Raw genomic sequence first — 13,942 nt, 5'->3', positions numbered from 1 at the left:
ACTGTGAGTGTTGTAATCGGTTTCTTGAGTGAGAGCTTGAGTGTTCTTGTAGTTTTCTTTGGTACTTGAATAAAATTGTGATCAGCTTCCTCCGTGGACGTAGGTGGTAACACCGAACCACGTAAATTTCTTGTGTCGTTTATCTTTTCTGCAACACTACGTTCATCACCTCCGCACGACCACCAACATGTTATCTGAAATTCAAGTTCAAGATATCTGAAGATTATATGGTCCATTCTTCTTGGTGAAAGTTTATACATGCAGTTTTTTTAGTTGCCCGATTGAATACATTTAAACAGGTATTTTACGCAAGATAGGATGCGATTTCTGATATTGTTAGCTTTTTCCATATTGTTGAGTAGAGTTATTCATCCCTTGAACACATAGATGGCTGCAAAGAGGATCTCTGCTCTCTCAAAGGGTGTATAGCAGTAGCCAGTGGTGCTTGTCTCGACAATCAGGGCAGTGTTGGTCTCTCCAGAGAATATGTTGCTGCTAGAAAGATTCAGACTGCATACTGTGCACATGCTGTATGTATCCCTGCTCCCAATCGCTATCGTTTAGTACATGGTTCATATTTTTTTTGTCTTACCTAGTAACTGTGCTTGTGCTAATTTATAGCATGAACGATCGTTGTGATAATATTCGCCATTTTATGTGCACAATAATTTTTTGTAGTAAAATGATATGCTGAGTGTCTGCTTATTATAGACGCATGGATTCCCTGACTAATGTCATTTGTCAGTCTAGCAAATTTTTTTCTCAACTCTATCATTTGACTATATTTTCTTCTCCTGCTTCAGGCACGGAAAAGTCTTCGTCAAATGAGAGGAACTGTAAGGTTACAGAAGCTGGTGCAGTGTGATTGTTGGAAAGAGATCCGGAGCATCTACAAAATCAAAGGAGAAATTACGCATTGAATGAAGAAGATTGCAGATATCTTTACCGCATAATTAGCGAGATTTAATTGGGAGAAAATCTTACCGTGTATAGTCATAGTTTAGCCTATATATCTTGTACTATACTATTATGATTATTCAAGCAATAAAATTACTCAATTCTACATGGCATCCGAGCAGGTTTGGCTCAGGAAAAGATCATCATAGCCCCAAAAATACACAATTCTCGACCGAAACGGCGAGAAACCAACCACAACCAATATGACCGATGAGATTAAGGATGGAGTTGAACCAATTGCCGAGAAGATCAAATCAAGCAAGAACGTTACCAGTCGCCAGAGAACACCGCCAGCCACAACCCCAACACCGCAGCCAACCGCCGCCCACCGCGTCAAAACACCATCCACCGGGGAAACCCCAAACCGGACAAATCAAAGCTTTGGTGCTCCCACTGTGGAATGCACCAAACACACGAAGGATACCTGCTTCCAATTAATCGGATATCCCGATTGGTGGGAGGAGTGAGAAGGCCGGCAAAGGCAAAAGTGACGATCGGACAGATGGGGGACGAAATCGCGACGGAGCAGGGGTGGATGGAAGCCGAGAAACGGCGCAAACCCAGGAGCGAGAGCATGAAGCCGGTGGTCTCCAGACCTGGCGGAGGGCGACGCGGCGACAGTGGCGGAGGAAGAACGGCCGAGGCAATGGTGGCCTCGCTGAAAATGGAAAGTGGTCGTGGGGGAATGAGGTAAAGGGTTGGGGGAAATTAACCCTAGCCCTAAATCTAAACCCTTGCAATTAGATCCCCATTTATTTCCAAAATTGCAATTTAGACCCCCGATTTTGCCTGTTCATGAAATTGAACCCCATACTAAGAAAGCCTTTAATTTTAACCCCCCCAGACTAGGAGAATCCTCGATTTTGACCCCATTATGTGTAAAAATTCATTTGCTCCCCTAGAAAATTTGTCATATGCTTTTGAAACCCGATATTGTGATGGACTTGATGATACCGGATGGATTTTTGACTGTGGTGCCACTGATACCATGACCTTTGATAAAAGGGATTTTGTGAAATTTTATGAAACCCATAGATCACACATTCAAACAGCCAATGGGGGGGTTGACTCCAGTTGAGGGGGGGCAGGGACTCTAGAGATATTCCCGAATGTGCAGATTACGAATTGTCTATATGTGCCGAACTTATCTCAGAAATTGATGTCCATTAGTTCATGTGACTAAGGAATTGAACTGTACCCTGCTGATGCAACCAAACTTTTGTCTCTTACAGGATATCCGGACGGGGAAGATTATTGGACGTGGCACTGAACGCCGCGGACTCTATTTTTTAGATGAGATCGCATCGACACGATGGTTACGGCGATGCTTGCTCACGGACCCACCAATCAGGAGACTTGGCTCTGGCACCGAAGAATGGGTCATACTTCTCCGGGGTATCTGAAATCTTTATTTCCCAAACTTTTTTGTTCCCAAAGATTTTTCTTGTGAATCGTGTGTTCTGGCCAAGAGCCACCGTAACTCTTTAAAACCCATGATACACGTGTGACACTACTTTCTCTTTAATACATTCTGATGTGTGGGGTCCGGCACCTATTGGTTCCGGATTTAAATACTTTGTGATATTTGTTGATGATTGCAGTAGGTGCTACATGGGTATATTTTATGAAACATAAGTCAGAAGTTGTTGAAAATTTTACTATGTTTTATAAAATGATCCAAACTCAATTCCAAACAAACATTAGGATCCTACGGTCAGATAACGGGGGGGAATTTGTTAACAATTCTATGTCTCAGTTCTTTAGAGATAACGGGTTGGTCCACCAAACTTCATGTCCTCACACACCAGAACAAAACGGGGTAGCGGAAAGGAAAATAGGATCATCCTTGAAATGACTAGAGCACTCCTCTTTGATTCCAAAGTCCCACCAATTTTTGGCCTGAAGCAGTTGCTACGTCAGTTATACCTTCTTAACCGCCTACCCACGAAAACACTAAATCGGAAAACACCCTTGGATCATCTAGCTACCTTACACCCAAATACCTGCAGCCTTATCCCTTCCACCAAAAATTTTCGGTTGCCAACCGTCTACGTTCACATCCCAAAACAAGAAAGAACCAAATTTTCTCCGTGTGCAATTAAGTGTGTATTTATGGGGTACGGGATTACTCAGAAGGGTTATCGTTGCTATGACCCTAAAACTAGGAAAATGATCACGACCATGAATTGCAACTTCCTCGAAACAGAATTCTTTTACCACCTTGGGACTCAGGGGGAGAGTGAGAGACAGGGGGAGACCCAAGAAAGCGACTCCCTTCGGTGGCATGTGCCAAGTCACTTTGATATGGGAACCACCAGAGCAAGTTGGTACCATTCATGAGCAGAATTTGTCTACAGGAAATGAGCTCTTCAGCGCTTCCGCCGCGTTCCTCTGATCCAACCGAACCGGAATCCGAGGTAATTTCTGACACACCTTCTGAGGATACGACTATTATTTCTAACCCCCCCGATGTAGAGGAAAGATACCACTATTGATCAAGACACAGGAACAGTATGTACTCCTCCGCCGCGCAGTACAAGGGGAGTTCCCTCCCAAGAGATATTCGCCGGAGAGGATAGGGAGGAGAAATAGATACTCAATAGGCAAGCTTTGCTGACGCAAACATCTCTAAAATGGGCGAGGGGCATTCCAGAACGGCATTGTACGAGGAGGAGATACCTCGAACATTTGAAGAAGCTATAAAGATCAAACATTGGAAGGCAAGCAATGCTTGTTTGAGATGAAAGCCTTGCAAAGAAACCACACCTGGGAGATCAGTCCCACTGCCCGAAGGGAAGCATACCGTGGGGTGCAGATGGGTCCTTCACCATCAAGAGGAGACCAGATGGGAGTATTGAACGGTATAAAGCTCGACTGGGTAGCGAAAGGATACACTCAGACTCCAGGTATCGACTATTCTGAGACATTCTCTCCAGTTGCCAAGATGAACACTGTAAGAGTACTTCTGTCTATAGCGGCAAATAAAGACTGGCCTCTCATCAGTATGATGTCACTAACGCTTTTCTTCATGGAGAATTGAAAGACCCGATTTATATGGAAGCCCCACCAGGTTTTTCAGAAGAGTTCGGCGGAGAGAAGGTATGTAAGTTGAAAAAGACCCTGTACGGGTTAAAACAATCTCCGAGAGCTTGGTTCGGCAGATTCACAGAAGTGATGAAAAAGTATGGATATCAACAGAGTAGCTCCGATCACACCCTCTTCATCAAACGAGAAGGTGAGAAAATTACTTGCTTGATAATTTATGTAGATGATATGATTATCACAGGAGACAATTACGCCGAGATAGAGCGACTAAAGGGGCATCTGGCAGCGGAATTTGAAATGAAGAATCTGGGTGACCTCAAGTACTTTCTCGGGATCGAAGTACTTGTCTGGAAAAGGGATTTTCATTAGCCAACGCAAGTATATACTGGACCTCCTGGCAGAGATAGGAATGCTGGACTGTAGGCCTGCAGACACTCCTATAGTTCAGAATCATGGGCTCCAAATCACAAAAGGTGCAAGCTCTACGGATCGGGGAAGATACCAGAGACTCGTTGGGAAACTAATCTACTTATCCCATACGAGACCAGACATTGCCTATGCTGTAGGAGTCCTCAGTCAATTCATGCACAATCCTCAAGAAGAACATTGGGAGGCAGCACTTAGGGTGGTACGATACTTGAAAGGAACAGCTGGACATGGAGTGCTATTTCGGAGGAATGGTCACCTGAACATTCACGGATATACTGATGCAGACTGGGCAGGGAACGGATGGACAGACGTTCCACAGGAGGATACTTCACCTTTATTGGTGGGAACTTGGTAACTTGGAGAAGCAAAAAGCAAAAGGTAGTGGCACTCTCAAGTGCCGAGGCTGAATTCAGAGGTATTCGAAGTGGGCTAACCGAGATACTATGGCTTAGAAGATTAATGAGAGAATTGGATTTGGAACCAACGAAGACTTGCAAACTGCTGTGCGACAACAAAGCTGCAATCAACATTTCAGAGAATCCAGTGCAGCATGACAGAACGAAGCACGTCGAAATTGATCGACACTTCATTAAAGAAACCTTGAAGAAAAGATAGTGGAGATCCCGTATGTGAAATCTGAAGACCAGTTGGCTGACATCTTGACTAAGGCCGTCTCTGCGAAGAATTTCCAAGAGGTACTGGGCAAGTTAAGTTTTGGAGATCCCGTCACTTAACTTGAGGGGGAGTGTTGGAAAGAGATCCGGAGCATCTACAAATCAAAGGAGAATATTACGCATTGAATGAAGAAGATTGCAGAATATCTTTACCGCATAATTAGCGAGATTTAATTGGGAGAAAATCTTACCGTGTATAGTCATAGTTTAGCCTATATATCTTGTACTATACTATTATGATTATTCAAGCAATAAAATTACTCAATTCTACAGTGATTCCATTAAGAATCAAGCCTCGGCTACATTGAGTCACCTGCACTCGTGGACCAAGACGCAGGCCAAGATCAGAGCACGTCATGCTAATATTGTTATGGAAGGCCGGCTTAAGCAGAAGAAGCTGGAGAATCAGTTGAAGCTAGAAGCAAAGCTTCATGACTTTGAGGTAATACGACAGTCTCTATGGAATAGTTGATGGGGTTTTTACGTAGTTATTTGGTCGAAGGCTTTAAACCGAATGTGAGTTAGACCATCAATTAAGATAATAAGAAATATGGAAATATGCCAAGATTTCTCTTTATGTCTCTACATTACGGCTAAAAACGCGGAAAAAACTTAAAAAGAATTAAATGATGCACTAAATGAAATTGTCATTCTTTGATTGTTTTCATTTCCTTGTGGGAAAAAAAGTAACCAAGATAGGGACCCAGGACAGTGTGTTTATTACTAGGGAAGAGAAAAAACGAAGGATGCATCAATGTCGTTTCTTTACATGCATCAGTGGTAGGATTCGTGCATAGGAAGCCTTGTATCTCCCCTGATATATCTTGATTTCTGATTTTAAAGGTGGTTCTTTTAGATATAGAATAATGTGCCTGATGGAGTACGTACTAAACAAGCCCAACAGCAGTAAAGCCCATCAGCCTAAAGCCCAAGAAAGAGTATCAGTTCGGCATGACTAAAGAGTATCAGTCCGGCATGACTAAAGAGTTCAGTTCGGCACAACCAAGAGTTCGGCCCCAGCCTACAGCTCGGTAAAAGCCAACCAATCAAACTCTGCTCTCAGGTCGGCATCAAGCTCTACTCTCAGATCGGCAAAAGCTGCTCGGCAATAATTCAGCAGTTCGGTCTCAGTATTCGACCGAACTAGGAGATAGTGGACTCATGCAGGATTTCCACCTCCACTACACCCACGATCTATTTAGTGGTGTCAAGCAGTCATTAACTCATGCAGGATAGTGGACTCATGCAAGATCGCCCACGATCTCCACGACATCCACTACCTAGTAAATGGCTGCATGCCACGATCTTGGTTGAATGTATAAATAGAACCTAGATCAGATAGATAGGGTTAAGTTCTCTGATTCTCTAGAGAAAAATATCAAATAGCAAGTCTGTATTGTAAGCTGTAACAAACAGATCAAGCAATACAACTCTGCCCTCTTTTCTTCCCGTGGACGTAGATTTACCTCAGTAAATCGAACCACGTAAAATTTCTGTGTCGTGATCTTTATTCTCTACCAGCATTCATCACCATCAAAAATTCGCGGATTCATCACTGGCGCCGTCTGTGGGAAACAGAGAACCAAATTTGTGATAAAGCGAATTTTTGACCCTTTTTTCCACCCCAAAAAAAATGCATACCAGATCACACACTACCCGTAATACCGTTCGTGATAACCGTGAGGAAGCTAGTCCAGCTCGCAGGTCTGAAAAAACGGCCTCGGGAGACATCTACCTCCGGTTCTCACGAAGAAGGAACAAGCCACTCCAGGAGAGATCGCACCGAGTCTTCCCAGCAGCCCGATTTAAATGAAGCTGTCAAGCTGTTCTTGGCCGAGAAGCAGGAGGAGTTCTTAACCTTCCTGCAGAAGAGCCAACAGCCGGAGAAGACAACGGCGGATTCTCCCTCCTCATCCAGACATGAAAGTCACTACCCGCAGTAGTGACGTGTCTTCCAGGAGAAAGAATCCTCAACCCCGACATGTTCCTGTTCCTCCTCGGTACCCGGAACCACAGGAGAACTCCATCTCCTCCGTACCGAAGAGATGTCGGGTTCACCATGTACGGAGCATTAAAGACTCCGTTCTCGGACGATATCACCCCCGAACTCCTTTGCCACGGAACTACCGAACTCCGTCAATGACTTATGACGGGTTAGTGGATCCTCATGACTTCCTGGGACGCTATCAGTATAACATGGCGAACCAGGGTCTCAATGAGGTCCATATGTGCAAGCTGTTCCCCGAGCTGCTCATCGGGAACGCCAGAAGGTGGTTCGACAGCCTTCCTCAAGGCAGCATTAGATCCTACCGAGATCTAATGGATGCTTTCCACAGGAGGGTTCTTTCAGAAAGCGGAAGCCCGAATTACTTCGGCTCAGCTGCTTTCTATACGTCAAGGTCACGACGAAAAGATCAGCGACTTCCTGACGAGATTCCATAAGGAATGCCTACAAGTAGATAATCTCAATGATCTACTTGTCATTTCGGCATTCCAAAATGGAATCCTGCCCGGAGCTCTCTACAGAAAGCTCGTGGAATGCAGTCCGCAAACAGCTCAAGAGATGTGGGACATTGCGGACCAGTTCTCCCGTGCCGATGAGGCAGACCGTCGAAAACGGTCTTTAGACAGCTCATCTAGAGGAGACGAAAAGAAGCCCGATCATAGCGATCAGAGGCTTCCTCGCCGAACTCCTTTTGAAAGAATTCAAAGGGCACCGGTACAAGGCAGATTGGGGCCACGTCTCAATCCTGAGAAGCCGCCCGCTCAGTTCGTACCCTTAAACAAGTCAAGAGCGGAAATTTTCGAACTACATTCCGATATGTTCGAAAAACCAAGGCGGATGACGAAATCGGCCGCGCGCCGACCTCAGGATCAATATTGCTCCTTCCATCAAGACTACGGTCACGATACCGAGGAGTGCCGACATTTGGCTGCAGGTATTGATGCCCTTGTGAAAGCAGGGACATTAAAAAAATACCAAAGCAAGCAGCCGAAAAGGAACAAAAAGCAGGGAGGTGCGAACTGCGCTCCTCAGGATCCGAAAAGGCAACGGGATCCCGAAGACGATAACGAGCCGCAATATGATGGAGTAATCCTAACTATTGACGCTCTCCCTGCCGAGAAGACTAAATCGTCTCTGAAGTCATAGAGCAGAAAAAGGCTTTTGACGAGCTCAAAAGTTATTTAGCCGAGCTTCCAATTCTCTCTGCTCCAACAGATGCCGAAGTGATTTTCTTATACTTAGCGGCATCCGATCAAACCATTAGCGCGGGTGCTTGTACGAGAAGAAGGCCTAAAGCAGTTTCCCATCTACTTTACAAGCCGAGCATTAAGAGGTCCAGAAACAAGGTATCAACCTCTGGAAAAAATTGCTCTGGCGTTAGTAAATGCAGCAAGGAGACTGCGGCCATACTTCTATGCTCACAAGGTATGCGTCTTAACCGATCTGCCTCTTCGGCAAGTTTTGACCAAGCCAGAAGCATCAGGCAGAATCGCCAAATGGGCCATAGAGCTGGGAGAACACTCAATCGAGTACCTACCTCGGAAAGCCATCAAGGGACAAGCCTTGGCAGATTTTCTTGCAGAGGCCAAGTTCGATCAAGCAATCCCTGTCATTGCCGAACAGAAAAATTCTGCCAATGCCGAACTAGCACAGCCCTTGGAATCCGAAGAAGAGCCGCCGGACTGCTGGAGTGGATTCGTAGATGGAGCTTCGAATAAAACGGGAAGTGGAGCTGGTATTCTACTTATCGCTCCCGACGGAGACGAGGTAACTTATTCACTTCGTTTCCTATTCCCCACTACTAATAATGAAGCCGAGTACGAAGCCCTCCTGGCCGGACTCCAGTTAGCGCAAAGTCTGCTCGTCAAATCTCTCAAAGTCCATTGTGATTCACAAGTCATAGTAAATCACATGTTGGGTACAAGTGAAGCTCGTGACGAGAGAATGAAGAAGTATTTGGACAAAGCGCAAAGCATCAGCCGAAGTTTCTCCTATTTTCGGATATAATCCGCTTTCCCAGAGCGGAAAATAGCCGAGCAGATACCTTAAGTAAGTTGGCCTCAGATCCGAGCTCAAAGGCGGAAGAATTAATGCATCGAAGCATTGATGAAGCCGAGGTACATTCAGTATCCAGCTCGCCGAACTGGATGACGCCGATCTTGCAGTATCTGGATCAAGGACAATTGCCCGAGGATAAGAGAGAAGCTCGGAAGATCACGTGCCGAGCACTTCGGTACGAACTTCATGAAGGAGTCCTCTTTAGAAAGTCTTACCTCCAGCCGTTATTGCGGTGCGTAGGACCAGAAGAGACGGACTACATCCTCAGAGAAGTTCATGAAGGATCGTGCGGTAGCCACATCGGAGCCAGAGCTTTAGCTAAAAAAGTTCTGAGATGGGGATATTATTGGCCAACCATGGTACAAGAGGCAGTGCAGCTCGTCAAGAAGTGTACGAAGTGCCAAATTCATGCAAATGTCCCAAGGATGCCGCAGACCGATCTATACACTATGCAAAGCCCTTGGCCTTTCATGCAATGGGGCATAGACATAGTGGGACCACTTCCTCAAGCTCCTCGGCAAATGAAATTCCTTATCGTTGCCGTGGACTACTTCACGAAGTGGGTGGAGGCTGAACCATTAGCTACGATAACGAGCTCAAAGGCATTGGACTTCGTCTGGAAGAACATAGTGTGCCGATTTGGCATACCCCACATCCTCATCTCGGATAACGGGACTCAGTTCACCGACAAGACGTTCAAGAATTGGTGCCAAGAGCTGAATATTCAACAGCGGTTCACTTCGGTCTCTCATCCACAAGCAAACGGACAAACGGAGGTAACAAATCGTATCCTGGTGAAAGGGTTAAAAGCTCGGTTAGAACAAGCCAAAGGACAATGGGTAGAAAATCTCCCTCAAGTCCTATGGTCCTACCGAACTACACCCACAACCTCCAACGGTGAAACTCCGTACAGTCTTGTGTACGGCACTGAAGCCGTGATTCCGGTGGAGATCGGCATACCCAGTCCCCGAACTCTAAATTTCTCGGCAGAAATGAATGACGACGGACTGAGAGCCGAGCTAGATCTTGCCGAAGAAAGAAGAGAATTGGCATGCATAAAAGCAGCCAAGTACAAGGAACAAGTAGCCCGGTATTACAACCAAAGGGTGAAGAAGCTGCAATTTCAAGTGGGAGATCTCGTCTTGAGAAACAACGAAGTAAGCCGAGCAGAAAAGCTGGGCAAGCTCGAACCCACATGGGAAGGTCCGTATCGGGTGTCAGAAGTCCTCGGCAAAGGGTCTTACAAATTGGCTTACATGTCAGGAGAACAGGTACCCCGAACATGGCACATTTCCAACCTCAAGAAGTTCCATTTGTAAGAGACAGTCCGGTCAGTCAGTCTTGAGTCCTGTCCGGTCAATGTGCTTTATTTGGTTTGCTTGGTCTTTGCTTGTCTCTGTGCGTTTTGTCTGTGTGTTTTGTCTGTCTCTGTGCGTGTCGTCTCTTACAAATGTTACTGAGGTATCTTGTTCTTCGAAGGCTGATCCCCTTCTTAGAACATATACAAGACCACAATTCAGCTTAAACAAGCAGTTCGTCTGAAACGAGCTGCAATAAGCCAACGATTGTGAGTCAAAGCTTCTAAAGAGGATACAAGACCACAATTCAGCTTAAACAAGCAGTTCGTCTGAAACGAGCTGCAACAAGCCAACGATTGTGAGTCAAAGCTTCTAAAGAGGATACAAGACCACAATTCAGCTTAAACAAGCAGTTCGTCTGAAACGAGCTGCAACAAGCCAACGATTGTGAGTCAAAGCTTCTAAAGAGGATACAAGACCACAATTCAGCTTAAACAAGCAGTTCGTCTGAAACGAACTGCAATAAGCCAACGATTGTGAAGTCCAAGCTTCTAAAGAGGATACAAGACCACAATTCAGCTTAAGAATCAAGCACTTCGTCTGAAACGAACTGCAACGAAAGTCCGATTCTCGCGATAAAACTTGCCTGAATTAGGACAAGGGAAAGTCCGATCCACGCGATAAAACTCGCCGAATTAGGACAAGGGAAAGTCCGATCCCCAAATTAGGACAACGGAAAGTCCGATCCGAGCGATAAAACTCGCCAAATTAGGACACAAGCTTAGTCCGGTCAAAGATGTTTATTTCATCAGACCAAAGACGAGTCCGGTCAAAGATGTTTATTTCATCAGACCAAAGACGAGTCCGGTCTAAGATGTTTATTTCATCAGACCAAAGACGAGTCCGGTCAAAGATGTTTATTTCATCAACTCAAAGACGAGTCCGGTCAAAGATGTTTATTTCATCAGACCAAAGACGAGTCCGGTCAAAGATGTTTATTTCATCAGACCAAAGACGAGTCCGGTCTAAGATGTTTATTTCATCAGACCAAAGACGAGTCCGGTCAAAGATGTTTATTTCATCAACCCAAAGACGAGTCCGGTCAAAGATGTTTATTTCATCAGACCAAAGACGAGTCCGGTCAAAGATGTTTATTTCATCATACCAAAGACGAGTCCGGTCAAAGAAGAGTTCACTTCATAAGACCGAGGACAAACATCAACTTACCCCGTACCTTTATCCAGAATACCGAAGTAATTCACTTCGCTTTCCGGGGGGGGTAGTGATGGAGTACGTACTAAACAAGCCCAACAGCAGTAAAGCCCATCAGCCTAAAGCCCAAGAAAGAGTATCAGTTCGGCATGACTAAAGAGTATCAGTCCGGCATGACTAAAGAGTTCAGTTCGGCACAACCAAAGAGTTCGGCCCCAGCCTACAGCTCGGTAAAAGCCAACCAATCAAACTCTGCTCTCAGGTCGGCATCAAGCTCTACTCTCAGATCGGCAAAAGCTGCTCGGCAATAATTCAGCAGTTCGGTCTCAGTATTCGACCGAACTAGGAGATAGTGGACTCATGCAGGATTTCCACCTCCACTACACCCACGATCTATTTAGTGGTGTCAAGCAGTCATTAACTCATGCAGGATAGTGGACCCATGCAAGATCGCCACGATCTCCACGACATCCACTACCTAGTAAATGGCTGCATGCCACGATCTTGGTTGAATGTATAAATAGAACCTAGATCAGATAGATAGGGTTAAGTTCTCTGATTCTCTAGAGAAAAATATCAAATAGCAAGTCTGTATTGTAAGCTGTAACAAACAGATCAAGCAATACAACTCTGCCCTCTTTTCTTCCCGTGGACGTAGATTTACCTCAGTAAATCGAACCACGTAAAATTTCTGTGTCGTGATCTTTATTCTCTACCAGCATTCATCACCATCAAAAATTCGCGGATTCATCAGTGCCTCAGTATTTTGTCGCTTGAAACTACATGCACACCACATGATGTTATCCGTAATTGAAATGTGTGACAGGTGGAGTGGAATGGTGGTTCTGAAACAGTGAGTGAAGCTCTTGAAAAAATACATCATAGAGAAGAGGCAGCAGTGAAAAGGGAGCGAGATCTGGCATATGCCTTTACTCATCAGGTTTGTCGAGTTCTAGTATCTACGGGCTTCTTTTTCATTTCTCAAACCAAGATATAGCGAGCAACAAACACATGCAGTGGAGGGCCAACACAATCCCAAGTTTCGGGTCAGGCAATAAAGAACTCAGCAAAGAAAACTGGGGCTGGAGCTGGATGGATCGTTGGATAGCTGCTCGGCCTTGGGAAAGGCGAGTTGAAGTGCTTAACAGCCCCCATAAAACACAGCTGACCTCCCAGCCCCCAAAACTGATCTCTCCTAACGGAAAGGCAGTTAAGAAAACCATTTCCCGCCAAATTGATCTCTCCTAGTGGGAAGGCTGCCAGAAATGCACACAAACTGTCTTACGACGCAGCTGCTGTTAAAAACGTGAGCGTGAAGAGTGAAGAGAAGGAAAAGAAGAATGAAAAGGAAAGCTCTCAACTCCAGTTGCTTCATTCTGAAGTGTTGCAGGAGAAGTTAGCAAATGCAAATGATTTCAGATCAACGAGAAAATCGAGTTGTGTTTACGGTTTGACTTGCTAAGTGTGGGTTGTGCATTTGCAACTGAGTTTGTTAAAAGGAAAAAAACTGAAGCATAAAGAGGATTTGATCTGTGTTAAATTCTGTCTCACATCGACTTGGTGATGATCCTAGCTTCTCTATATAAGTGTGGATAACCCTCCCCCTTATAAGGCCTTTTAAGGGGTGAGTGGCTCATTTCTAGTATGGTATCAGAGCAGGGCCCAAGTCGATGATGGAGTTTATCTCTTTATCTCTTCTCTTGCTTACCCACGTGATGGAAGTCCGATGTGTCATTCCGGCCCACACGTGAGGGGGCATGTTAAATTCTCTAAATTCTGTCCCACATCGACTTGGTGATGATCCTAGCTTCTCTATATAAGTGTGGATAACCCTCCCTCTTATAAGGCCTTTTAAGGGGTGAGTGGCTCATTTCTAATAATCCGAGCTCGGCCTGCAGGAAATACTCTCTTTACAGCGCTAAATTCTATAAATAGGTGATTCTGGAAAATGGGTGATTCTGGGCAGGTCGACGGGACCGGCAGCGGCGGCGAAGAAGCAGCGGAGTCCAGAAGATAGTGGAGTGAAGCGGCGTCTGCGATTCTGTTATGTTCTGCACCAATTTTGCTCTATTTTTTTTTGGACGGAGGGCGTATGATAAATCGGGCTGACCAACATGATTTATTAATGAGGTTTAATGGCTACCATATGTAAAATCGGGCCTAGCTGGGCTGCGACATCCATTGGACTCAATTTGGTGAATAGAAAATTCCACTGAAAAAGGTTATCAAAAGACAAATTTATATCGAATAGGTACATAATTGTA

General features: G+C 45.1%; 1 protein-coding gene across 1 annotated transcript; it reads left to right on the top strand.

Annotated features, from left to right (window-relative positions):
- Nucleotides 1-362: 362 nt before the first annotated feature.
- Nucleotides 363-12,926, top strand: LOC121789313 (protein IQ-DOMAIN 5-like; the record flags this gene model as incomplete). The annotated part of the gene is made up of 5 exons (XM_042187793.1): nt 363-530; nt 804-859; nt 5,379-5,547; nt 12,505-12,618; nt 12,696-12,926. Coding segments are annotated over 5 exons (738 nt in total), but the record flags the coding sequence as incomplete, so codon positions are not given.
- Between the last annotated feature and the right edge of the window lie 1,016 nt (nt 12,927-13,942).

The sequence above is a fragment of the Salvia splendens genome, unplaced genomic scaffold (assembly GCF_004379255.2).
Source record: "Salvia splendens isolate huo1 unplaced genomic scaffold, SspV2 ctg206, whole genome shotgun sequence".
NCBI lineage: Eukaryota > Viridiplantae > Streptophyta > Magnoliopsida > Lamiales > Lamiaceae > Salvia > Salvia splendens.
Note: the sequence above shows the minus strand (reverse complement) of the source record. Positions and strands in the feature narration are given on the sequence as shown.